Source organism: Hyla sarda, chromosome 8 (assembly GCF_029499605.1).
Source record: "Hyla sarda isolate aHylSar1 chromosome 8, aHylSar1.hap1, whole genome shotgun sequence".
Taxonomy (NCBI): Eukaryota; Metazoa; Chordata; class Amphibia; order Anura; family Hylidae; genus Hyla; species Hyla sarda.
In genome coordinates, this window is record NC_079196.1 from 215,407,111 (window position 1) to 215,434,435 (window position 27,325).

At 45.1% G+C, this 27,325-nt stretch overlaps 1 protein-coding gene and 1 long non-coding RNA gene across 7 annotated transcripts in view; one reads left to right on the forward strand and one right to left on the reverse strand.

Annotated features, from left to right (window-relative positions):
• The window catches only part of CACNA1H (calcium voltage-gated channel subunit alpha1 H), a 531,346-nt gene that overhangs the window by 463,563 nt on the left and 40,458 nt on the right, over window positions 1-27,325 (forward strand). For 4 of the 5 annotated variants that reach the window (XM_056533793.1, XM_056533794.1, XM_056533796.1 and 1 more), the window contains one exon: window positions 2,465-2,678. In XM_056533793.1, the coding sequence (XP_056389768.1) occupies window positions 2,465-2,678 (214 nt within the window). The remainder of the gene's footprint in view (window positions 1-2,464; window positions 2,679-27,325) is intronic. The other variant, XM_056533795.1, reaches the window with a different exon arrangement.
• LOC130283975 (uncharacterized) overlaps window positions 1-27,325 on the reverse strand; it is a 157,098-nt gene that overhangs the window by 51,068 nt on the left and 78,705 nt on the right. The gene's annotated exons all lie outside the window — the stretch shown is intronic.

Consider the following 27,325-nt stretch of genomic DNA (forward strand, 5'->3'; position numbering starts at 1 on the left):
CGGATGTTGTGGACTTTGTGCGAGCCTGCACTATCTGTGCCCGGGATAAGACTCCTCGCCAGAAGCCCGCTGGTTTTCTTCATCCTCTGCCTGTCCCCGAACAGCCTTGGTCTCTGATTGGTATGGATTTTATTACTGATTTACCCCCTTCCCGTGGCAACACTGTTATTTGGGTGGTCGTTGATCGATTCTCCAAAATGGCACATTTCATCCCTCTTCCTGGTCTTCCTTCTGCGCCTCAGTTGGCTAAACAATTTTTTGTACACATTTTTCGTCTTCACGGGTTGCCTACGCAGATTGTCTCGGATAGAGGCGTCCAATTCGTGTCTAAATTCTGGAGGGCTCTCTGTAAACAACTCAAGATTAAATTAAATTTTTCTTCTGCATATCATCCCCAGTCCAATGGACAAGTAGAAAGAATTAACCAGATCTTGGGTGATTATTTGCGACATTTTGTTTCCTCCCGCCAGGATGACTGGGCAGATCTCCTCCCATGGGCCGAATTCTCGTATAACTTCAGGGTCTCTGAGTCTTCCTCCAAATCCCCATTTTTCGTGGTGTACGGCCGTCACCCTCTTCCCCCCCTCCCTACTCCCTTGCCCTCTGGTCTGCCCGCTGTGGATGAGATTTCTCGTGACCTTTCCATCATATGGAGAGAGACCCAAAATTCTCTCTTACAGGCTTCATCACGCATGAAGAAGTTCGCGGATAAGAAAAGAAGAGCCCCTCCCGTTTTTTCCCCTGGAGACAAGGTATGGCTCTCCGCTAAATATGTCCGCTTCCGTGTCCCTAGCTACAAGTTGGGACCACGCTATCTTGGTCCTTTCAAAATTTTGTGTCAAATTAATCCTGTCTCTTATAAACTTCTTCTTCCTCCTTCTCTTCGTATCCCTAATGCCTTTCACGTCTCTCTTCTCAAACCACTCATCCTCAACCGTTTTTCTCCCAAATCTGTTCCTCCCACTCCTGTTTCCGGCTCCTCGGACATCTTCTCGGTCAAAGAAATCTTAGCTGCCAAAAAGGTCAGAGGGAAAAATTTTTTTTTAGTGGACTGGGAGGGTTGTGGTCCTGAAGAGAGATCCTGGGAACCTGAGGACAACATCCTAGACAAAAGTCTGCTCCTCAGGTTCTCAGGCTCTAAGAAGAGGGGGAGACCCAAGGGGGGGGGGGTACTGTTACGCCGAGCGCTCCGGGTCCCCGCTCCTCCCCGGAGCGCTCGCTTCACTCCCCCCGCTGCAGCGCTCCGGTCACGTCCTCTGACCCGGGGCGCTGCGATTCCGCTGCCAGCCGGGATGCGATTCGCGATGCGGGTAGCGCCCGCTCGCGATGCGCACCCCGGCTCCCCTACCTGACTCGCTCTCCGTCTGTTCTGTCCCGGCGCGCGCGGCCCCGCTCCCTAGGGCGCGCGCGCGCCGGGTCTCTGCGATTTAAAGGGCCACTGCGCCGCTGATTGGCGCAGTGGTTCCAATTAGTGTGTTCACCTGTGCACTTCCCTATATCACCTCACTTCCCCTGCACTCCCTTGCCGGATCTTGTTGCCATTGTGCCAGTGAAAGCGTTCCTTGTGTGTTCCTAGCCTGTGTTCCAGACCTTCTGCCGTTGCCCCTGACTACGATCCTTGCTGCCTGCCCCGACCTTCTGCTACGTCCGACCTTGCTTCTGCCTACTCCCTTGTACCGCGCCTATCTTCAGCAGCCAGAGAGGTGAGCCGTTGCTAGTGGATACGACCTGGTCACTACCGCCGCAGCAAGACCATCCCGCTTTGCGGCGGGCTCTGGTGAAAACCAGTAGTGGCTTAGAACCGGTCCACTGGCACGGTCCACGCCAATCCCTCTCTGGCACAGAGGATCCACTACCTGCCAGCCGGCATCGTGACAATTCTGTTGTACTGTGCCACATTTTGGTGCACAACCTGAAAAAAAAACAGTAGGGAGAAGTAGATAGTATGTTCAATAATAACCCAATATTTGACCTTTGGATTCCTGATCTACTGTGGTCAGCAATCTTCTCAAAGTCTTGACTGATGCATTTCAGAGTATACAACATTTGATATGTGATCATCACTGTTAAGAAAGTCATCCTGGGTTTTCTTGCTAGTAAACGATCATTGATCTTATCATAGAATTTTTCTCATACTCATTTAGTGATATACATCAATGGTCTCCAACCGGTCACTCTCCAGTTGTTGCAAAAATACTCCTAGCATCTCCTAACAGCATCCACAAAAACTGGAGAACCATAGATTAAGAAATACTGCCGTATATGAATTGTATGCACATTAGCTATCCTCCAGAATATTGTCTATTAGTGCCACAGCTGTCTGGGAATGTTGTGAGTTGTAGTTTTGCAACAGCTAGAGAACCACTGGTTGAGGAACTTTGGACTAACCAATAACAAGTCAGTATAATGGGTGAACTCCATGGACTTTATATCAAATAATAACCATGTTCTCCTTATCTTGCAGCCAGTCCGGAACCACAACCCATGGATGTTGCTATACTTCATCTCATTCCTTCTTATCGTCAGCTTCTTTGTGCTTAACATGTTCGTTGGAGTGGTGGTGGAGAACTTCCACAAGTGCCGCCAGCACCAGGAGGCCGAGGAGGCTCGTCGTAGGGAGGAGAAACGGCAGCGGCGCCTAGAGAAAAAGCGCAGGAGTAAGGCGTTGTATATGTCTGGTCGGTAGACTGTTTACCAAAAAATCTTTCTGAGCCCTGCCTGCCACCGTAGCCTAACTAGAGCTTAAGCTACATAGAGAAATTGTAGTGCGGCCGACTCAAGGAAACCCTATTTTGAGATGGAAACAGGATGCAACCGAGGAGTCAGTTATTGAGGGGGACCGGGTGACATTTTGTCACCAAAAAAAGAGTATAGGGCAATGGTGGAGCTGCCCATGAGAATCATTTCAATTGGAGACCAGATGCAAAGGGTCCAATTTTCGGGGCCATTGTTTGTAAGATATACCAATATTTCTCATTGGGCATGATTTTTTTATTTTTGGTCTTTGAGTTTCATAGGTTTTCATGGGCAAAATCACCAGTTTTAAGAAGATCATTCCTCAACAAGCAAGCATCTTCTCGGACCTTAGGCCAACTTAGCTAACTAAGTTGTCCATCACCTCTTTGATATACCTAAGTTTATTTCTTTATATATATGGCCATGTCCAGTCCAAATATGTGTCTGTATCATAGCTGATCTCGTAACACTACACTATTCACTATTCATATGTTACGGTATTAAGATATATTGATGACAAGAAGTTTTATCTAATGTACTTAAACCCCTATCCTATGCTTATATTCAATGAGCCCAATGCAAGACATCTTGCATTGCTGCTTGACTAATCTGAAATCTGCACCCAGCGGCCAGTTTTGTTGAGCCCCTCCAAACTGCATGTACTAATATCTGCCACTTGACCTGACCTTGCCTCTGAATGATGCAGAATGCTACCAGTACGTATGACACAGGAGATTGTGTCGTATAACACAACTGCGTCACTCATGGCCTTTGATGACTGAAACTCACTCTGCCGCCTTTTCCTCTCAAACCTCCGTAGATGCAACTAGAATGTAGAATGTGAGCGCATGTCCCTGCATGCAAAACCCGGGCTGCATGTGGAACGTAGGCCGAGCAGAGAATAACAAATTATGGCAATGTAGCAAAGCAATGAATTTATTATGTTACATTCTTGGGATTCCAAGATTTTACATACTAACATTTGAATTATATTTTTGTACATCACAAAGCCAACGTGATGATGTTATTGAATATGGGACAGTTTGCCATTCCACCACTAGAGTAGATTTCACTTAACTGGGCGTCCACCACCAGATTTCTTCTGAAGCCCTCAGTTGCTAGACTAGGCAAATCCCAAGAGCCCAATTGAGTTTCCCTCTGACATTGCGTTATGAAGGGATAAAGGTTGATAAGTCTGGATTAGCCAGTCATGGGATGGTCTTATAACCTAATGATGATCAATCTGAGGCTAAAAGAATCTTAGATGATTGGAAGATCTCAATATTGTCCTAGGAGCCATCATTAGTTAACCCTGGATCTATATCCTAACCAGTATTGGATGGAGAGTCGATATGGTTTTATGCAATTTAAGTTGAATTGTTACAGAAGATTGGTTGAGGCTACTATCAGTTCCTGACACATAAGAACAAGGCACCTTGGTAGCACCATAGAAATACTGGTATTGACCATGTGCAAAAAGATGCCACCACTAATATCAGTGTCACTCCATGTCAGGCAAATCTAGTTAGCAGCAGAGATTTCTCAGGTAATCATAATGCCAGTGTGTCACTAAATATGCTCCATTTTGCCACCATTCATCCGAGGGTCAAAAACCCCTAGTGAAGGTGTCCAACTTTCTGGAGCCCTCAACTGCTAGACAGAATAGGGGTAAAAATGAACAATATTTTGGTAATTCTGGATTACCTAGTCATTGGCTGATTTTATTGCCTCATCTTCAAGCTGAGAATTAATCTGAGATAATCAGAAGAGCTCAGTACTGTCCTAACAGCCATTGTTGATCAGTCTCTGATCTACACTGCTCAAAAAAATAAAGGGAACACTAAGATAACATCCTACATTTGAATGAATGAACTAATCGTATAAAATACTTTCGTCTTTACATAGTTGAATGCGCTGACAACAAAATCATCAATGGAAATCAAATTTATCAACTCATGGAGGTCTGGATATGGAGTCACACTCAAAATCAAAGTGGAAAGTGGAAAACCCCACTACAGGCTGATCCAACTTTATGTAATGTCCTTAAAACGAGTCACAATGAGGCTCAGTAGTGTGTGTGGCCTCCACGTGCCCGTATGACCTCTCTACAACGCCTGGGCATGATCCTGATGAGGTGGCAGATGGTCTCCTGAGGGATGTCCTCCCAGACCTGGACTAAAGCATCCGCCAACTCCTGGACAGTCTGTGGTGCAATGTGGCGTTGGTGGATGGAGCGAGACATGATGTCCCAGATGTGCTCAATCGGATTCAGGTCTGGGGAACGGAGGGGCCAGTCCATAGCATCAATGCCTTCCTCTTGTAGGAACTGCTGACACTCCAGCCACATGAGGTCTAGCATTGTCTTGCATTAGGAGGAACCCAGGGCCAACCGCACCAGCATATGGCCTAATGGCAGTCAGGCTACCTCTGGCAAGCACATGGAGGGCTGTGCAGCCCCCCAAAGAAATGCCACCCACACCATTATTGACCCACTGCCAAACCGGTCATGCTGGAGGATGTTGCAGGCAGCAGAACATTCTCCACGGCGTCTCCAGACTCTGTCATGTCTGTCACATGTGCTCAGTGTGAACCTGCTTTCATCTGTGAAGAGCACTGGGTGCCAGTGGCGAATTTGCCAATCTTGGTCTTCAATCGCCAAACATCATGCACGGTGTTGGGCTGTAAACACAACCCACATCTGTGGATGTCGAGCCCTTATAACAACCTCATGGAGTCTGTTTCTGACCGTTTGAGTGGACACATGCACATTTGTGGCCTGCTGGAGGTCATTTTGCAGGGCTTTGGCAGTGGTCCTCCTTGCACAAAGGCGGAGGTAGCGGTCCTGCTGCTGAGTTGTTGCTGTCCTACGGTCTCCTCCACATCTCCTAATGTACTGGCCTGTCTCCTGGTAGGGCCTCCATGCTCTGGACACTAAGCTGACGGACACAGCAAACCCTCTTGCCACAGCTCACATTGATGTGCCATCCTGGATGAGCTGCACTACCTGAGCCACTTGGGTGGGTTGTAGACTCAGTCTCATGTTACCACTAGAGTGAAAACACTGCCAGCATTCAAAAGTGACCAAAACATCTGCCAGGAAGCATATGAACTGAGAAGTGGTCTGTCATACGGACAGAAGTGAATGACAGAACCACTCCTTTATTGGGGGTGTCTTGCTAATTGCCTATAATTTCCACCTGTTGTCTGTTCCATGTGAAATTGATTGTCAATCAGTGTTGCTTCCTGAGTGGACAGTGTGATTTCACAGAAGTGTCATTGACTTGGAGTAAGGCTGGGTTCACACTACGCTTTCTCCCATACGGGAGCGCATACGGCAGGGGAGAGCTAAAACCTCACGCTCCCGTATGCCTTCGTATGCGCTCCCGTATGTAATTAATTTCAATGAGCCGGCCGGAGTGAAACGTCCCGGGGAAAAAGTGCATACGGGGCAAAAATGAGCCGACCGGACTGAACGTTTCACTCCGGCCGGCTCATTGAAATGAATGACGTACGGGAGAAAGCGTAGTGTGAACCCAACCTTACATTATGTTGTTTAAGTGTTCCCTCTATTGTTTTGAGCAGTGTATATCCCAACCAATATTAGATGGAGGATATTTGCCATTTAGGTGAATTCCTATGGTTGGAGCTTCAACCAGTTCCCAACACAAAATGACTAGGAAATTAAAGGTGCCATTCTTTTCAGTAGTGTTGTATTGGCGATATGCAAAAAGATGGCTCCACTGATATCAGTGACACTTCTGAAGCTCAGTGGAGTTAGTTATGGGCAGATTAGAATTCCCATTTGAAGGGGATATCCCAAGCTCCAAATATTTCACCTACGCACAAGATAGGTGAAAAGTATCAATGGGGAACAGTGGGGAAATGGAGAATAGAGGTCCCTTGACCCTCAAGTGCATGAAGAGGCAATGTGCTTGCTCGACCACCACTCCAGTCTCTCAGTATGGGACTGCCAAAGATAGCCGACTGCTAATCACATACTTATACTGGTTCTGCAGATAGGTGATAACTTGGGATAATCCTTAAAGTCAGATCCTTGCACAGTCAATGTAGTATAGCATTAGTTACCTATGACTGGTGCAATTAGATTGCTGAGTACTATGGGTCTTAAGATTAAAGGAAAATGGTCATCCGTTCACCCACAATAAACCCAATACACCGGGTTATAGTGCGGGTGAACAGAGACCGATGCAGGCTCTCTGACTAATATACATACCTTCAGTCTGGCAGCCGGTCCCTGTGAAGATCGGCTTCTATCTGCGCTGAATTGCACTCTGGTCTGCCGGCTGGATTTAAATATTTATGGTCGCTGGTCACGTGAGCGCTTGTGCCTACTGGGCGCCCCTGTGACCAGCGACCGCGACCAGCACGCATTTCAGCGCAGATAGAGGCTGAACTTCAGAGGGACCAGACGCGGGACTGAAGGTATTTTATTAGTCAGAGACCCCATATCGGCCTCCTGTTTGCCCGCACTATAACCCGGTGTATTGGGTTTAGTGTGGGTGAATGGGTGACTGTTTTCCTTTAAAGGTGTACATGGTTAGAAAAGAAACAGCACCACATCAGTCCTTGGGTTGTGTTTGCCATTGAAGTCAATAAGGCAAAGCGCACATAACCAATGGGCAGATGTGTCTCTCCTCCTGGTAGAAAGCAGCCATGTTTTTTCTAATAAGAATACGATTGCCTTGGTCTGACCCCTGTGTATATATAGTTCCGTAGGGTCGTACAGGTAGAACATTTATTCTGATTATCTCCAAAACCAACCTGTTCAAACACCAGCCAGTATCGTCAATCTTTATTGGCACATACAATCCAGTGCAAGGTCTGTTATCTCTAAAATAACTTCCCCGCCGTGCTAAGACACCATTACCGTGAGGGATCTCAGGGCGAGTCATTAATATCTAAATACAATAGCGGTTGTATATGTAATTTAAGGTTGCTTCTCTGGCAGTCTCCTAGGGTTTACCTATGGAGAGGTGCTTTACAGAGCGATACTATCTGGGTGATTGTCTTTGGAATGTGTTTATTGCAGAGAGGCTGGAGATGTAATGGGATCGGACTGGCACGGCTGCACAAGACAACGCAGCAGGACAGCCTTCAGATAACAAATCCAAAAAAAAACACATTTCGCAGCGTCCACCAGGAAAATAAAACAATTGTGAGAAATTATCCTAAATATGTTGAAGGGTTCCCCAGACGAGCAGCCGCAATACATTTAGTGCAGGGTAAATGCCTCCGAGCAAGGGCAGGACGACAGTATCTAAGTGGGAGAGGGAGCAGGAGACTTGATTGGTTCTGATTTTAACCTTATGAATCTCCTTCTTCTACTTACGGACGATTTGCGTTCAGGGTTTACCCCTTCATGTACCGGAGGCTCACAGATTGCTGTGGTCTCCTACAAGACAATAGAGACAGACTATAAAGTGTGTATTGTTTATATAGTGAGGAGAAGACAAGGCCCCAGCAGCAAACTCTGCTTGTTGCTCAATATTTCAGGACAGCTCAGGCTCGATGTACTGGTTCTGCACAAATTCTAATGGTTTATCATCGCCTTAAAGGGGTACTCCGCTGCTCAGCGTTTGGAACAAAATGTTCCGAACGCTTAGAGCTGGCAACGGGAGCTTGTGACGTCATAGCCCCGCCCCCTCATGACATCACGCCCCGCCCCCTCAATGCAAGTATATGGTAGGGGGCGTGATGGCTGTCACGCCCCCTCCCATTGACTTGCATTGAGGGGGCGTGGTGTGACATCATAGCCCCACCCCTCATGACGTCACATCACACCCCGTCAAAGCAAGTCTATGTGAGGGGGTGTGACAGCGTGACGTCATGAGGGGCGGGGCTATGACATCACGAGCTCCCAGTGCCGGCACTAAGCGTTCGGAACATTTTGTTCCAAACGCTGAGCAACGGGAGAACCCCTTTAACCTCTGTATTCACCCTGACATCAGTTTACAGACTGCTCTTCAGACTACAGTGGCAGCATGTATCAATATAAACAGCTAGTATTCCAATCTGATACTTAAGGGACCGCCTGCAGTAAGGTCAACCCGGGAGAGCTGGGTTAAATATCGGGTCACAGCAAAAATAGGTGTCAATGGATTATATTGGTTTATAGAAACCTACATTGATATTGGAGCCCAATATTAATATCAGACACCAGACCAGATCTCTCGATTAACATCAGACACCAGACCAGAACCCTATATTGATTTTAGATCCCAGACCAGACTCCCTAAATATAGTCAGAACCCCCCAAACTAATATACAGAGACGCCTATATTAACATTATACCCATCCAGACCCCAATTTTAATATTAGACCTTATACCAGACCCCAGACCAGACATATATTAATCCTAGGCACCACACCAGACCCATTTACTGTATATATACTTTCTTTGGATAACTTTGGATCTGTGGAGCGTTGGTTCTTTTTAAAGTCAGATCTTCTAAGCTTTGGGCCATCTAGACTTTGCGTCTTTTACGCTATGATTCTTCTAAGGCTTTTCTAAATTTTTAACTTCTGAGTTTTGAATGTTTTAGCTTTAGATCTTTTAAACACTGGTTATTCTAAACACTTTGGCTCTTCTATGGTTTTGGTCTTTCGAGCTTTGAATCTTCTGAGCTTTTGTATAAACTTTGGTTCTTAAAGGTTTTCAGTCTTCTGAATATTGAATGTTTTTAGATTTGGAACTTTTAGGCTTTGGGCCTTACGAGTTAAGGTTTGGACCTCTGAATCTTCTGAGCGTTCAATAATTTTGGTTTTGGATCTTCTAAATGTTGGTTCTATGGAGCTTTGAATCTTCTGATGGTTAGATCTTCTCAGCTTTTGATTGTATGCCATTGTCTTCGTATAGAATCACACACATTACGCTACTTCTTGTAAGCCACAACTTTAATGCATCAATGTTACACATCTTGTAAAGTCCAGTCATGAGCATTAAACTTTATTCCAGCGTGTTTTTAAATATTACATTTTTGTGGAGCAGTATTTGTGGACGCCCTGATCCATGTAATGGCACCTTCTTGTCCTATAACTCTGTCTTACTACAAATAGCTCTTCTATATCTGCAGTAACATTCTTGTCAGGGCTGTGGAATAGAATTCACAGTTGGCTTATTTAATACAGATCTGTTCCTTTATTCATAGTGACAGCAGCATCACACTAAATCAGTAAACACTTTAGTGATAGCGCTCGACCGGACCAATCTGTACACTGCCTTAAAGGAACAACAGACACCTATATACCAGAATTATATACAGTGATATCCAGGATATACCAGCATGGTCCATATCACTATATACAGGAGATATATAACTTATACCAGCTGTACATATATAATGATATACAGTATATACAGGTTATACCGGCATGGTCCATATCACTATATACAGGAGATATACAACTTATACCAGCTGTACATATATAATTATATGCAGTATATACCCAGGTTATACCAGCATGGTCCATATCACTATATACAGGAGATATATAACTTATACCAGCTGTGCATATATATACAGTATATACCCAGGTTATACCAGCATGGTCCATATCACTATATACAGGAGATATATAACTTATACCAGCTGTACATATATCATTATATACAGTATATACCCAGGTTATACCAGCATGGTCTATATCACTATATACAGGAGATATATAACTTATACCAGCTGTACATATATAATTATATACAGTATATACCCAGGTTACACCAGCATGGTCCATATCACTATATACAGGAGATATATATCTTATACCAGCTGTACATTTATAATTATATACAGTATATACCCAGGTTATACCAGCATGGTCCATATCACTATATACAGGAGATATATAACTTATACCAGCTGTACATATATAATTATATACAGTATATACCCAGGTTACACCAGCATGGTCCATATCACTATATACAGGAGATATATAACTTACACCAGCTGTACATATATATTATATACAGTATATACCCAGGTTATACCAGTATGGTCCATATCACTATATACAGGAGATATATAACTTATACCAGCTGTACATTTATAATTATATACAGTATATACCCAGGTTATACCAGCATTGTTACGCCTAGCGCTCCGGGTCCCCGCTCCTCCCCGGAGCGCTCACGGCGTCTTTCTCCCTGCAGCTCCCCGGTCAGTCCCGCTGACCGGGAGCGCTGCTCTGTCATGGCCGTTGGGGATGCGATTCGCACAGCGGGACGCGCCCGCTCGCGAATCGCATCCCAGGTCACTTACCCGTTCCCGTCCCCTGCTGTCATGTGCTGGCGCGCGCGGCTCCGCTCTCTAGGGCGCGCGCGCGCCAGCTCCCTGAGACTTAAAGGGCCAGTGCACCAATGATTGGTGCCTGGCCCAATTAGCTTAATTGGCTCCCACCTGGTCCCTGACTATATCTAGCCTCCTCCCTTGCACTTCCTTGCCGGATCTTGTTGCCCTTGTGCCTAGTGAAAGCGTTTTGTGTGTTTAATAACCTGTGTACCAGAACTTCTGCTATCTCCCCTGACTACGAACCTTGCCGCCTGCCCCCGACCTTCTGCTACGTCCGACCTTGCTTCTGTCTACTCCCTTGTACCGCGCCTATCTTCAGCAGCCAGAGAGGTGAGCCGTTGCTAGTGGATACGACCTGGTCACTACCGCCGCAGCAAGACCATCCCGCTTTGCGGCGGGCTCTGGTGAAAACCAGTAGTGTCTTAGAACCGGTCCACTAGCACGGTCCTCGCTATCCCTCTCTGGTACAGAGGATCCACCTCCTGCCAGCCGGCATCGTGACAGTAGATCCGGCCATGGATCCCGCTGAAGTTCCTCTGCCAGTTGTCGCTGACCTCCCTACGCTGGTCGCCCAGCAAGCTCGTCAGATCGCCCAGCAGTCGCAACAGATAGCGCAACAAGATCACCAGCTGTCGTACTTGACCACCATGACACAGCAACTCCAGTCACAACTACAGCAAGTACAGTCGCAGCTACAGCAGCAACAACCATCTCCTCCGCCAGCTCCAGCACCCCTTCCGCGGCGAGTGGCCGCTCCTAGCCTCCGCCTGTCCTTGCCGGACAAATTTAATGGGGACTCTAAGTTTTGCCGTGGCTTTCTTTCGCAATGTTCCTTGCACTTGGAGATGATGTCGGATCAGTTTCCTACTGAAAGGTCTAAGGTGGCTTTCGTAGTCAGCCTTCTGTCTGGAAAAGCCCTGTCATGGGCCACACCGCTCTGGGACCGCGATGACCCCGTCACTGCCTCTGTACACTCCTTCTTCTCGGAAATTCGAAGCGTCTTTGAGGAACCTGCCCGAGCCTCTTCTGCTGAGACTGCCCTGCTGAACCTGGTCCAGGGTAATTCCTCCGTTGGCGAGTACGCCATACAATTCCGTACTCTTGCTTCTGAACTATCCTGGAATAATGAGGCTCTCTGCGCGACCTTTAAAAAAGGCCTATCCAGCAACATTAAAGATGTTCTGGCCGCACGAGAAACTCCTGCTAACCTGCATGAACTCATTCATCTAGCCACTCGCATTGACATGCGTTTTTCTGAGAGGCATCAAGAGCTCCGCCAGGAAAAAGACTTAGATCTCTGGACACCTCTCCCACAGTCTCCACTGCAATCTGCGCCTAGGCCTCCCGCCGAGGAGGCCATGCAAGTGGATCGGTCTCGCCTGACCCTGGAAGAGAGGAATCGCCGTAAGGAAGAGAATCTTTGTCTATACTGTGCCAGTACTGAACATTTTTTGGTGGATTGCCCAATCCGTCCTCCACGTCTGGGAAACGCACGCTCGCACCCAGCTCTCGTGGGTGTGGCGTCTCTTGATGCCAAGTCGGCTTCTCCACGTCTCACGGTACCTGTTCGGATTTCCACTTCAGCCAGCTCTCCCCTCTCAGCCGTGGCCTGCCTGGACTCTGGAGCTTCTGGGAATTTTATTCGGGAATCCTTAGTGAATAAATTCCGCATTCCAGTGACCCGTCTTGTCAAGCCACTCCACGTTTCCGCGGTCAACGGAGCCAGGTTGGATTGTACCATACGCTTCCGCACGGAGCCCCTTCTAATGAGCATCGGATCTCATCACGAGAGGATTGAACTTTTGGTCCTCCCCAATTGCACCTCGGAAATTCTCCTTGGACTTCCCTGGCTTCAACTTCATTCCCCAACCCTGGATTGGTCCACTGGGGAGATCAAGAGTTGGGGGCCCTCTTGTTCCAAGGACTGTCTAAGACCGGTTCCCAGTAACCCTTGCCGTGACTCTGTGGTTCCCTCAGTATCCGGTCCCCCTAAGGTCATTAAGGACTCTGCCTGCCACAGGAAATGCCCCTCCCCCCCTCCCAGTTCCATCAGGCAAGCTTCTGTGTCCCCTCATGGCCCTCGTCCTGGTGTCACACTGCCCCGTGCCAGGTCTCGCCCTCTGCCCTCTCTCCCCATTCCCACTCCTGCGGTTCTGCCTGCCGTTGAGGAATCCCTCCATCCTTTCCCGGTGTCCTCATCCCAGGGGAGGCAGTTACCCAATAAAGAGAAGGGGAGACCTAAGGGGGGGGGTACTGTTACGCCTAGCGCTCCGGGTCCCCGCTCCTCCCCGGAGCGCTCACGGCGTCTTTCTCCCTGCAGCTCCCCGGTCAGTCCCGCTGACCGGGAGCGCTGCTCTGTCATGGCCGTTGGGGATGCGATTCGCACAGCGGGACGCGCCCGCTCGCGAATCGCATCCCAGGTCACTTACCCGTTCCCGTCCCCTGCTGTCATGTGCTGGCGCGCGCGGCTCCGCTCTCTAGGGCGCGCGCGCGCCAGCTCCCTGAGACTTAAAGGGCCAGTGCACCAATGATTGGTGCCTGGCCCAATTAGCTTAATTGGCTCCCACCTGGTCCCTGACTATATCTAGCCTCCTCCCTTGCACTTCCTTGCCGGATCTTGTTGCCCTTGTGCCTAGTGAAAGCGTTTTGTGTGTTTAATAACCTGTGTACCAGAACTTCTGCTATCTCCCCTGACTACGAACCTTGCCGCCTGCCCCCGACCTTCTGCTACGTCCGACCTTGCTTCTGTCTACTCCCTTGTACCGCGCCTATCTTCAGCAGCCAGAGAGGTGAGCCGTTGCTAGTGGATACGACCTGGTCACTACCGCCGCAGCAAGACCATCCCGCTTTGCGGCGGGCTCTGGTGAAAACCAGTAGTGTCTTAGAACCGGTCCACTAGCACGGTCCTCGCTATCCCTCTCTGGTACAGAGGATCCACCTCCTGCCAGCCGGCATCGTGACAAGCATGGTCCATATCACTATATACAGGAGATATATTTTTATACCAGATGTGCATATATAATTATATACAGTATATACCAGGTTATACCAGCATGGTCCATATCACTATATACAGAAGATATATATAACTTATACCAGCTGTACATATATATTATATACAGTATATACCCATGTTATACCAGCATGGTCCATATCGCTATATACAGGAGATATATAACTTATACCAGCTGTACATATATAATTATATACAGTATATACCCAGGTTATACCAGCATGGTCTATATCACTATATACAGGAGATATATAACTTATACCAGCTGTGCATATATATTATATACAGTATATACCAGGTTATACCAGCATGGCCCATATCACTATATACAGGAGATATATAACTTATACCAGTTGTACATATATATTATATACAGTATATACCCAGGATATACCAGCATGGTCCATATCACTATATACAGGAGATATATAACTTATACCAGCTGTACATATATATTATATACAGTATATACCCAGATTATACCAACATGGTCCACTACATACAGGAGATATATAACTTATACCAGCTGTACATATATAATTATATACAGTATATACCCAGGTTATACCAGCATGGTCTATATCACTATATACAGGAGATATATAACTTATACCAGCTGTGCATATATATTATATACAGTATATACCCAGGTTATACCAGCATGATCCATATCACTATATACAGGAGATATATAACTTATACCAGCTGTACATATATAATTATATACAGTATATACCAGGTTATACCAGCATGGTCCATATCCCTATATACAGGAGATATATAACTTATACCAGCTGTGCATATATATTATATACAGTATATACCCAGGTTATACCAGCATGGTCCTAATACATTTTTATGCGACTGATATAAATCCAGATCTCCCGAACATCTATTCCATCAGTTTACCCCGTCATGTCAATAATCGTGCTGTGTACAAGTTTATCTCCAGTTTCTGTATATAACCCGGTGGCAGAATATATCTTGATTCCTTGCTGAATGGAGAAAGAAAATGTCAGATTTAAATGCAGGAACACTCAGTATAACGTTCCACAATCAGAGGATTATTCATCACTTCAGTATTGTCTAACGCAGGGGAAAAAAAAAGTCTGATATTGACTCTGTAAAAGTAGAGCACGGCCTCAAAAATCCACCACGAGCCGCCAGAAATGCGATTGTTTTCTAAGAATAATTCCACAATCATTTGTTTTTAATTCCTGATTTGTGAGCCGCATTGTCTCCTGTTCAATAGCTGACGCCCTCCTTGTGCTTTGTAACTAAATGGCCCCTAAGACACAAATAATGCTGCCGCAGATTTATCTCCCTGAGATTATTTACAAGCTGATCGTGATTGTCACTTAAAAATAGTCTAATGCCGAGTAAAATGATTATCCTCGACTGACGGGAGAAGAGACGTTTCTTTTTTGGTCAATTCTTCATCATCTTTCTTCCTTCTTTGTTCCCAAGATGAGCCCCATTCTGTATCATTGAATGAATGGTGGTCTACAACACAATGGTAACAAGTAACCCGGTGGTCTACAACACAGTGGTAGCAATTATAACCAGTAGCCCCCCTCCCTTGGCCTGTGTTGATGAAACCCCTAACAGTCAGTACCTCAAGGGCCTCTGCTAACTAAAGGATTTAAAGGAGAACTCCAGAACGTAAAAATTGTCCCCCATAGTGCCGGCAGTAAAAAAATAAAGATGTACATACCTTCCTCCGCTCCCCCGGGGCCTCCAGTAACCGGCTCCGGTCTCCACCGCAATACACTTCCTGGTTGCCGGTGGTCGGAGAGTCTTACTGCGCTCAGCCAATCACCGACCGCAGTGAAGTCCCGACTCGGCCGGCGATAGGCTGAGCGGCAGTGTGACATTTTCGGGCTCGGCCGCAGGTGCTGGTGTAGTGAAGAATTTTGTGTCCTGAAGCGTTTTCACACTGCCGCTCAGCCTATCGCCGGCCGAGTCTGACTTCGCTGCGGCTGGTGATTGGCTGAGCGCAGTATGACTCGTCCGACCACCGGCAACCAGGAAGTGGATCGCGGCGGAGACCGGATCTAGTTTACTGCCGGCAGTATGGGCCACAATTTTTTAATTCCGGAGTTCTCCTTTAAGCTGAGACCCTGGAGGGATTAGGGAGTCTCAGCATGTTATCCACAGTATAGGGCCAACTAGCTGATTAATGGGGGTTCCCAGTGGTCGGACCCCCACAGACCAGCTAGTAACTGATTAGTGGGAATAAAAGGAAATGGATCAGGCTACTTAGAAATTGGAATGGGAACAGGTAAAGGAAATAGACCAGGCAAAAAGCAGAAGGGGCACTACTAGATTTTAGCACATATAGAAGTACGGTGACTCTATAGCAGGCCTGGTGCAAGGATTTTTTCCACCCTAGGCGAAAGCTAATTTGGCTGCCCCTTGACCCCGCCCATTGGCTCCTCCCGATGTATGGAGGTGCGCGCCATGTTAGGATGTTGGATGGACCTGACCTTAGTGATTTCTCCTGTCTGTCTAGGAGGTGGCGCCGTGCTCCTCAAGCAGGCTGAAAAATGCCAATTATTATAGTACGGGTGGAGTGGGATCAGCGTGGCGGGGTTTTGCTTGATGGGCAGGTGCTTCGGATGGACGGCTGCTTCTGAAGCTGGCTAACTTTATTGCAGCGGGCAGAGCGGCGCTCCCATCAAGAGGGCGCTCTATGAGGCTGCCTAATCTGCCTATAGGCAGAGCCGGCCCTGCTCTATATTGCACAGCTCTATACAACTGTGTACTGTAGCCAGGGTAAAGATTTTGCCTAGCAATATTGCACCAGCACTACATTTTTAGTGCTGGCTACATCAGTACGTATCCATACTGGTATATTTACTTTTGGTATATATGTACATGTGTGGTTTCTTCACTTCCTGTATATCTTTATGCATTTGGTATATTCATTGCTGGTATGAATGTATGTGTGCAGTATATGTGGTGGGAGCACCATTTTCATTTTCGCCACAGAAAAGCTAGAACCGGTTCTGGGTCCTAGGTCCATGGGGAGACTATGGGACAAGTGTAAGGGACAGCTCATCATGGTGGCCCTATACAGCAGTATAAGCAGATTACTGCATTTTATCTTGTTGCCATGATCCCTGTTTCATGATTCCAGTTCGTCACCACGTTTGATGACATTACCATTCAGTCCTGGTAACACAATAATCCACACCTTCACGTCTTCACCTGTTTCCATTCCAACTCAATCACATCCCACCGGGGGATTTTCATTTTCCATAAAAAGAATCAACCTACTCTCCCCAGGAATATCATCAGCTCGTCCAGAACAGATAACAATGTTACATTAACCCTTTTCTACTCTTGCAACATTTTCTTTCAACATTAGGTCCTATACCAGTGTTCGCCAACCAGTGGCCCTTCAACTGTTACGAAACTACATTTCCCTGCAATCCCGGACAGCCAAAGGCTGTCCGGGCGTGCAGGGAGATGTAGTTTCGTAACATCGGAGGCACGCTGGTTACGAAACACTGTCCTATACGTACCAGTCAACTTCATGTGGGATTCATCCTGAGGCGGGTGCTTTGCTCTGTTGGGGGATTTTTTAAGCAGATCTGCAGTGTTAGGGGATAAGTATCTGATCGCATGGGGTCCGAACGCTTGGACACCCCCACGATCTCCTGTGCGGGGCCCCAGCTCTGTAGCAGCCCTCCCGTGCAGGAGGCCGTGGCGTTATGGTGCGGCCGACACATCCCCTCCATGTTTCTCTATGGGAGAGGCGGAAATGCAGTGCTCGTGCATCATGACCTCTCCCATAGAGCTGTATGGAGGGGAGGTGTCGTCGACCTCTGTGAGGTCGACGGCACGCGCATTAGCCACGCAGAGCCGTGGCAATGCCAGGTGCCCGTACGGGAGATCTTATCTCCTATAGGGGATACGTGTCTAACACTGCGGTACTCTTTTAAGACCAACTTGTGGGAAACCAACATTGATAACAACCCTCCCCCCCCCCCTCAAACTATATTAGAAAGTTACATATTGACAAAAATATTGACAAAAACTAGGTGCCCGCTATAACACTAGTAGTTCGGGAACCAGTAGACCTCCCTCTGTTCAAATACAACTGGCCATTCATTGTTGTTTAGCCATTCTGTGTTTGTCTCTATCATGGGATAGCTTTTTTCATTTGGAACATTATGGGATGTTGACACTTCAAGAGATGAGATAACAATGTCCGTTTTACAATATGTCGATTCTGGAAAAGAGATTTTGAGCGCATGCGCACAAACGTAGCGCGTAGGTTCTCGACTAGCGATTCATGCGCAGAAGTCAAATAAATAAAAAGCTCTTTGGACAATTTGTCGCACTTTGACGCATGCGCCAAAAGTTCCCCACAACGGAAAATCTCATTCAAGAATATGAGGGAAAAACTAAATAGAAATTTGATATGGAAATTATAAAAAATAATTCTGAATTAGTGATAAATGAGGCCTCTAAATCAGATTTTCAGTTCTTCATAAGAATAAAGTGGAAACTTTTTTAGCGTTATTACAGGCAGGTGTTAGGCGTTAAGCACGGACACGGCCTCTGTCGTATCTGAAGCGCTTTTAATGAAGGCTCAGACAAGTGACGGATAGATATAGATTTTGCCGTGGAGAAAGGAGAACGATTTTCTCCCAGTTAATGACGCTGTCAAACCTGCATCAAATATTTTTGGACAGGATTGCTCCAGGATATTGCAGCCTTATAAGGAGGGACAATCGCTTTAGATTTACATGGGAATTAGGTCTGTTTTATCAACTGCTTTGGAATATTCCAGATTTAAAATGAGTCTCATCAATGTGCATTAATACTTGTATACTTTTCATAGGATTTGTGATTGTGACATATAGAGAAGCCAAGGACATCAGTGCCATAATGCCAAATTCTCAAGCAACGGTACATGGGATGGGGGTATACTTTATGTCCGGGGGGGGGGGGGGGGGTTATGCAGGAATAGAAAAGCACAGCTAATTTCTTTCAAAAACAGCACCACCCTTGTGCTTAGGTTGTGTGTGGTATCACAACTTGGCGCCATTCATTTCATTAGAACTGAGATGCAATACCATACACAACCTGAAGACAGATGTAGTGCTGTTTTCGGAAGAAATCACAGTGTATGATGATTGGCTTTGGGTACTTTGATGTAAGAAGGCGTTCTTGGCTTAAGAACAGTGAAAAGCAATGCCAAAGAAGACCCCCTATAGCTGCTGTTTGCCCTCAGAGAGTAGTAGCATGCAGTATTAAAGAAGGGGCAACATACTTCCCCGCTAGCCAACAAGAAATTAAAGAGGGTTGACAAGCACCTCTACTTTATGCCCCAGGATAAAGGAGGCAGTGGGAATTAAAGGGGTATTCCAGGCAAAACCTTATTTTATATATATATCAACTGGCTCCAGAAAGTTAAACAGATTTGTAAATTACTTCTATTAAAAAATCTTAACCCTTCCAATAGTTATTAGCTTCTGAAGTTTTCTGTCTAACTGCTCAATGACGATGTCACGTCCCGGGAGCTGTGCATGATGGGAGAATATCCCCATAGGAACTGCACAGCTCCTGGGACGTGAGTCATCAGAGAGCAGTTAGACAGAAAACAACTCAACTTCAGAAGCTAATAACTATTGGAAGGATTAAGATTTTTTAATAGAAGTAATTTACAAATCTGTTTAACTTTTCAGAGCCAGTTGATATATATAAAAAAAAATTTGGCCTGGAATACCCCTTTAATGTCAAGAGAGAAAAGCCATCTTGATCTTTGCTATGAGACTTATTTACCCTTAGGCCTCCACCATATGGACGCTTGTGCTACACTCCTTAAAGAGGAAATGTGACCAACGCCTCCAAAATGAGATTTAATATCATGTAATAGCTTAGGGTGCCCTGAAAATATAAATTTTCACAGTTTCTTAATGCGCCCTTCTGTTCCTGAGATATAAGGGTTTATAGTTTGTGTGACAATTCAGGAAATCAGTCAGATGGGTGTGAACTTAATTCTAATAATAGGTGTAAATATCAGGTGATGGGAGGGATTTTACACCCAGGGGGTTTGAATGTTTTACATTTAGGGGTGTCTATGTCTAATACACAATTCCTGACTGTATAATCCTACCCATCACCTGATAGCTCTGTTATTTGTGGTGGCATTGTTTTGCCCTTTGTATTAAAGACTTTTGTTACTCACAGCTTTGTATGCTACGATTCCCTATAGCAGGGTGTAGGGCAGTAAGTTTCACGGTGTGGAAGTCACATAGCGCTGGCTCTGGCTGGAGGCCCACTCTTTCTTTCTTCTCCTCTTCTGACTTTAAGCAGTTCTACAAATTTTATTAGATGTCCTTAGAGCAAAACTAGTAGCAGCATGTGGGTGTATATGTAATTCACACAATGCCGTGAGATTTACTGTGAACAACCCAGAGCTGACTAGAGCTGAAGATTCACTGACAGAGCGAGGACTAAGTTTCTGCACAACAGGCGTGATGGCAGAGAGAATGCTCTCTGGAGCTCTATCACTGTCCGAGACCAGACGACTAGATATTCCACCCTATTGGGAGAGAGGGTTGGATTTGGGGACTCCTTCCACAGAACTTTCTAGGAGTTTCTAGCAAAAGCCTGTACTTCTCATACACTTACATATTATCTACTATACACAGCACAGAGGAAATCATCTCTCAACTACTGTGTATGCACAGATCAAGTAATACAAAGCAATGTAAGCTAAGTTAGACATTACCCATACTGGACTTTACAGACTAAGGTGAATCTACTGCCCAACTAAAACGTTCAGTAGTGAGTAGATCGGGTACCGGGAATACTGCACATGTGAGTAAGGATTTCAGGAGGAATAGCTTTCAGACAAACAATTTTTGTGCTGACAGCTAATGATGGTCTATGGCCATTTTAGGTGTGTTGTAGGCTGACTCAGAAAGATGTGTTAAGTGTGGTGGAGTCTTTCGTGTTGTGTTGTTCGATGGTATCCATGTTTTCTGGGAGCATGCTGTGCCACTCGGAGATGTGGCCATTACTAGTCACATAGTGAAAATAGAATAAGACTTAAGGGAACTGCAAGTTCTCCAACCTTCTGCAGTATGCAGGTGGATATTCTGTGGACCATACCAACATATTGACGATGGGGAACGGGTTGGCTTAAAGCTGGATCAGTTCATAAGTCACAAAATGGTAACCCTGATGTCCATATCTGAGGTGTACACAGATAATAAGATAGTTAAAAAAGTATTAGGAGGCTCTGAGAATCGCTCTACCTCCTCCTCCTCCTCGGCTACGTCTTCCCCTCCGAGCGTGCAGCCTGTGACGTGCTTTGCATGACGTGCTATGCTTTTGTGTTGTGCATGAGAGTTGTTTCATGAACCTGGTGACAGTCATTGGATCTAGTTGACCTGGGGCAAGGATCTGCAATTTCTGTTGTACACCACAGGCTCCTGCTATTCATGGTGCAGTCTTGTTTGTAAGGTCCAAGGAAGATTTGAAGGCCAATGATAATTTTACCATTTCTTAAGTTAGAACAACCATAGACCTTTACACAGCACACATCTATACATATTATTTTCAGGTATACATGACTGTGGGAGATAAAGGTTCACCAAGCTATGCTATGTCCCCATGGTAACTGTGGGATTGGACCATGCCTCCCCCAAGTAATTGCATGGTGACAACAATGGCTTAAAGGGGTACTCCGCTGCTCTGCGTTTGGAACAAAATGTTCCGAATGCTTAGAGCCAGCGCCGGGAGCTTGTGACGTCATAGCCCCGCCCCTCATGATGTCCCATCCCGCCCCCTCAATGCAAGTCTATGGGAGGGGGCCTGGAGGCCGTCACGCCCCCTACCATAGACTTGCATTGAGGAGGCGGGGGGGCTACATCATAAGGGGCAGGGCTACAATGTCACGAGCTCCCGGCTCTAAGCATTCGGAACATTTTGTTCCAAACGCTGAGCAGCGGAGTACCCCTTTAAGATCCTTCTTCTTTTGTGAATATGTTTAAGGAGACAGGGATCATGACAAATCTTTCTTGATCTTACAAAAATTGTACATTGTTTTACCAACCCTAAAATGCTCATTGGTGAGAACTGTTTATCTGGTAGATCTCTCCCTTCCATTCCTCATTTTTGGCATGGCCAAACATAAAGCTGAGGGGACAGGTGAGGTCATCTCCAGCAGCCTTTCTCTTGGGCAACAATTGAATGAATCCAATGAAAAAAAAAACATCCAACATGGCTAATTCATGGATGACCAAGGTGGTCCACGTATACGTTACCACATTAGCAGATCCCATTGGAATCTACTCTTTACATTTCACAATGCATTGGGATCTCAGTCAATGGCACCTGATGTAGACACTGTGCCTGTCACTAGATCTAGTGATCACTGTCACCATCTTACTGTAATGTTGTCTTGTTTACTAACCAGATGTCTCCATGATTTTAGAGATAACGTAAAGGTTACGTAAATGTATAAGTTCTTATAGTAAGCCAGGATTTTGTGTAGGTTGTCCACACAAGTGTTAGGGTTGGGCATTCCTGGTGCAGGATACAGTAGTCAATACTCAGGTGCCAGAAATGCCTTCAGCCTGATATAAGAAGAGACGGTTATCTCTTCTATTTAGCGGTGAAGTAAAATGATGATAATCAGGCGGAGGAGCTTTCATCTCTTTTGGGTAATTACTCGTCTTTTTATCTACTTCAGAGCATTAAAAATACATTATATCTGTGCTGGTACCCGACCATAGAAGGTTAAGTAGATCAAATGATGAGGCTTTTATGCTTGTCCTATGAAATGTGGTAAATGTCTCAAGGTCTAGAGAGATTTTCATGTGCTCTGAATCCTTGGTTGATAAAATAATTATTATTATCATTATTATTATGATAACATTGGTGATAAGTAGGCAAAAAAAAATTTGAACATTGCAGATCTATGATCAGTCCAAAGGATACAGTTCTGGATACAAGTCTTTTGGATGGGGGCCAGTAGTGTATAGGCCCAAATCCCCAAAGGGCACACAAGCACAATAGTCCATGAAGAGCACAGCTCCAGAGTGCTCAGGTCCATAGTCCTAGAGGTTTCCAGTACCATAGTCCTAAAATTCCACAGCTACACTGTCCTATAGATGCTCAGCTCCACAGGCCTAGAAGTTCCCAGCTACACAGTCCTAGAAGTTCCCAGCTCCACAGTACTGGCAGTGCTCAGCTCCACAGTCCTAGAGGTACTTAACTCCACAGTCCTAGAAGTGCTCATCTCCACAGTCCTAGAAGTGCTCAGCTCTACAATCCTAGAAGTACTCAGCTCTACAGTCCTAGATGTACTCAGCTCTACAGTCCTAGAAGTACTCAGCTCTACAGTCCTAGAAGTACTCAGCTCTACAGTCCTAGAAGTGCTCAGCTCCACAGTCCTTGAAGTACTTAGCTTCACAGTCCTAGAAGTGCACTGTCTGCAGTCCTACAGGTTCACAACTCCATGGGCCCATACCATTGTTTCATGTATCAGCTACCAAACTGTAAACATAGAAACATAGAATCTTATATGCAGGATAGCCTTATGCTTATCCCATTCATGCTTAAACTCCTTCACTGTATTTGCAGCGACCACTTCTGCAGGAAGGCTATTCCATCTATCCACTACTCTCTCAGTAAAGTAATACTTCCTCATATTACTTTTAAACCTTTGCCCCTCTAATTTAAAACTATGTCCTCTTGTGGTAGTTTTTCTTCTTTTAAATATCCTCTCCTCCTTTACCGTGTTGTTTCCCTTTATGTATTTAAAAGTCTCTATCATATCCCCTCTGTCTCTTCTTTCTTCTATACATGTTAAGGTCCTTTAACCTTTCCTGGTAAGTTTTATCCTGCAATCCATGTACTAGTTTAGTATTTTCTCTGAACTCTCTCTAGAGTATCTATATCCTTCTGGAGATACGGCCTCCAGTACTGCGCACAATACTCCAAGTGAGGTCTCACCAGTGTTCTGTACAGCGGCATGAGCACTACTCTCTTTCTACTGCTTATACCTCTCCCTATACACCCATGAGCACTTCTCTCTTTCTACTGCTTATACCTCTCCCTATACATCCAAGCATTCTGCTAGTGTTTCCTGCTGTTCTACTACATTGTCTTCCTACCTTTAAGTCTTCTGAAATAATTACTCCTAGATCCCTTTCCTCAGATACTGAGGTCAGGACTGTATCACATATTCTATATTCTGCCTGAGGGTTTTTACGCCCCAGGTTCATTATTTTGCACTTATCCACATTAAATTTCAGTTGCCAGAGTTCTGACCATTCTTCTAGTTTTCCTAAATCCTTTTCCATTTGGCAGATCCCTCCAGGAACATCAACCCTGTTACATATCTTTGTGTCATCAGCAAAAAGACATACCTTACCATCGAGACCTTCTGCAATATCACTAATGAAGATATTAAACAAAACTGGTCTCAGTACAGATCCCTGAGGTCCCCACTGGTAACCAGACCTTGCTCTGAATATTCTCCATTGACTACAACCCTCTGTTGTCTGTCCCTCCGCCACTGCTTAATCCACTCAACAATATGGGAGTCCAAGCTCAATAACTGCAGTTTATTGATAAGTCTTCTATGTGGGACAGTGACAAAAGCCTTACTAAAATCTAGATATGCGATGTCTACTGCCCCTCCGCCATCTATTATTTTAGTCACCAGTCAAAAATATCAATAAGATTTGTTTGACATGATCTCCCTGAATTAAACCCATGTTGTTTTTCATCTTGCAATCCATGGGATTTTAGATGTTCCACAACCCTATCCTTTAGTAGGGTTTCCATTAATTTCCCCACTATTGGTGTCAGACTTACTGGCCTGTAGTTGCCTGATTCCTCCCTACTACCTTTCTTGTGAATGCGCAACACATTTGCTAATTTCCAATCTTCCGGGACGACTCTTGTTACCAGTGATTGGTAAATAAATCTGTTAACGGTTTTGCTAGCTCACCACTAAGCTCTTTTAATAATTTTGGGTGTATCCCATCAGGCCCCTGTGACTTATTTGTCTTCACTTTAGACAGCAAGCGTAGAATCTCTAACTCAGCAAAGACACATGCATCAAACGATTCATTAGTCTTCCTCCCTAATGGAGGTCCTTTTCCTTCTTTTTTCTTCTGTAAAAACTGAACGGAAGTATTCATTAAGGCAGTCGGCTAGCCCTTTATTCTGTTCTACATACCTTCCTTCCTTTGTTTTTAATTTAGTTATTCCTTGTTTTAATCTCCTTTTTTCATTTATATATCTGAAGAATGTCTTATCCCCTTTTGTCACAGGCTGAGCTAGTTTTTCTTTTGCCTGCGCTTTAGAAGTTCTTATAACTTGCTTGGCCTCTTTCTGCCTAATCTTGTAGATTTCCCTATCTTCATTGCTCTTAGATGTTTTATGATTACTAAATGCTAGATATTTTTTTATATGATTTTGGCCACTTCTGCTGAGTACTACAGTGGTCTCTTCCTTTTTCTGCTTTTAATGACAAGTCTAATGCAATTTTCTGTTGCCTTCAATAATGCATCTTTAAAATAGTCCCATTTCTCCTAGACTCCATGTAATCCATTCCAGTCTGATAGGGACCGTTTATGACTAATCTCATTTGTGAAAAGTCTGTTTTTCTAAAACTTTCGTTTTTGTGTGGTGTGACCTTCACTGTTCGTATATTAAACCACACTGACTGGTGATCACTAGATCCCAAGCTTTCATCATATACCAAATTCCCATTTGTGAATACCAAATCCAAAATGGCTTCCCTCGGGGTTGGCTCCTCAACCGCTTGTTGTAGAGATAATCCCAGCAGGAAATTTAGAATATCTGTACTGCTGCCAGAACTAGCTAATTTGGTTTTCCAGTTTATATCCGGAAGATTGAAGTCTCCCATAATGATAACTTCTCCTTTCATTGTCATTTTAGCCATTTCTTCAACTAGTAGATCATCTAATTCTTTAACTTGGCCAGGTGGTCTATAGATCACACCTACACGAGTTACTGCATGATTACCAAACTGCAACATAACCCAAACTGACTCTATGTTCACTAACTTGTATTAGGTTAGATTTTATACTATCTTTCACATACAGGGCCACTACTCCTCCTTTCTTGCCTTCTCTGTCTCTTCTGTATAAAGAGCATCCTGGTAAACCATGTCTCAGTAACAGCCACTAAATCTACTTTCTCAGATGCCATTATTGACCAAAATATGCCTGAACACAACCTTTTTCTTCCTGCCCATAATCTGCTCTTGCAAAATTCCCATTAGTTGATCCTGCATTATTGGAAATCCATAAATAAGTCAATAAAATCCCAAAAATTGCTGATCCCAAAAATTACCTGCCTTTTGGGAGAATGCGGTGGACTATGTCACGACCCATCCAATGTGGAGGATTGACACAACAAGCCCTGCCTGAGCCTCCATTCTTTTATGAACCTTCTAGAATACATCAAGGCCCGAGCTGAGATCCCCTGCCAGCTGGAGCCCCATTCAGGCTTCTGAACGCCCGTGTTGATTTGGATGTGGATGCTTACCGAGGCTGGCACTGTATACATGGCACTGTTCTGCAGTGTCGCTGACATATCTTGTTCCCTGTCAGTGCCATGCCATTCTTTATGGAGAGATGCTTGAGAATGTTCGCAGAGTTATTTTCAGCGGCATTCACAAGAGCCGAGCCATGTATTTCTGGAAGCACTTAGATTGGACATCTTTTTTTCTTGTTTCGTCCACTTAAGCCAAGTTCCTGATGCTTGTTTGTCTGGGCATGTTAACTGCATCACCGCCAACCTAGACCAAGGCCATACACAGTGGACATGGTTTGGGTGGTGTATTGTCTGTATCAACAAACGGTAATGATTAACAGAAGCCCCCATAAACAGACCATGATATAAATTCTGACATCCAGTGCCACCTTATGAATAGAGCCAATAATAGTGCCTTTATAAATAGTACCGCCCAGAGCGCCCCTATTTATACCATTCAGAACGCACCAGTATAGAATGCCATCCAAAATAATCCCATCTATAGTACTATATACAGTGCATTATTGGTGCCATTCATAGTTTCCAATGTTATATAATGTAGGGCCTGAGTAATTGATACCAATAACAATGCCCATGAATCATACAATATTTAAAATGCCCACATGTTTAACCCCTTAAAGACCAAGCCCATTTTCACCTCAAGGACCAGGCCAATTTTATTTTTGCGTTTTCTTTTTTTCCTCCTCGCCTTCTAAAATCCATA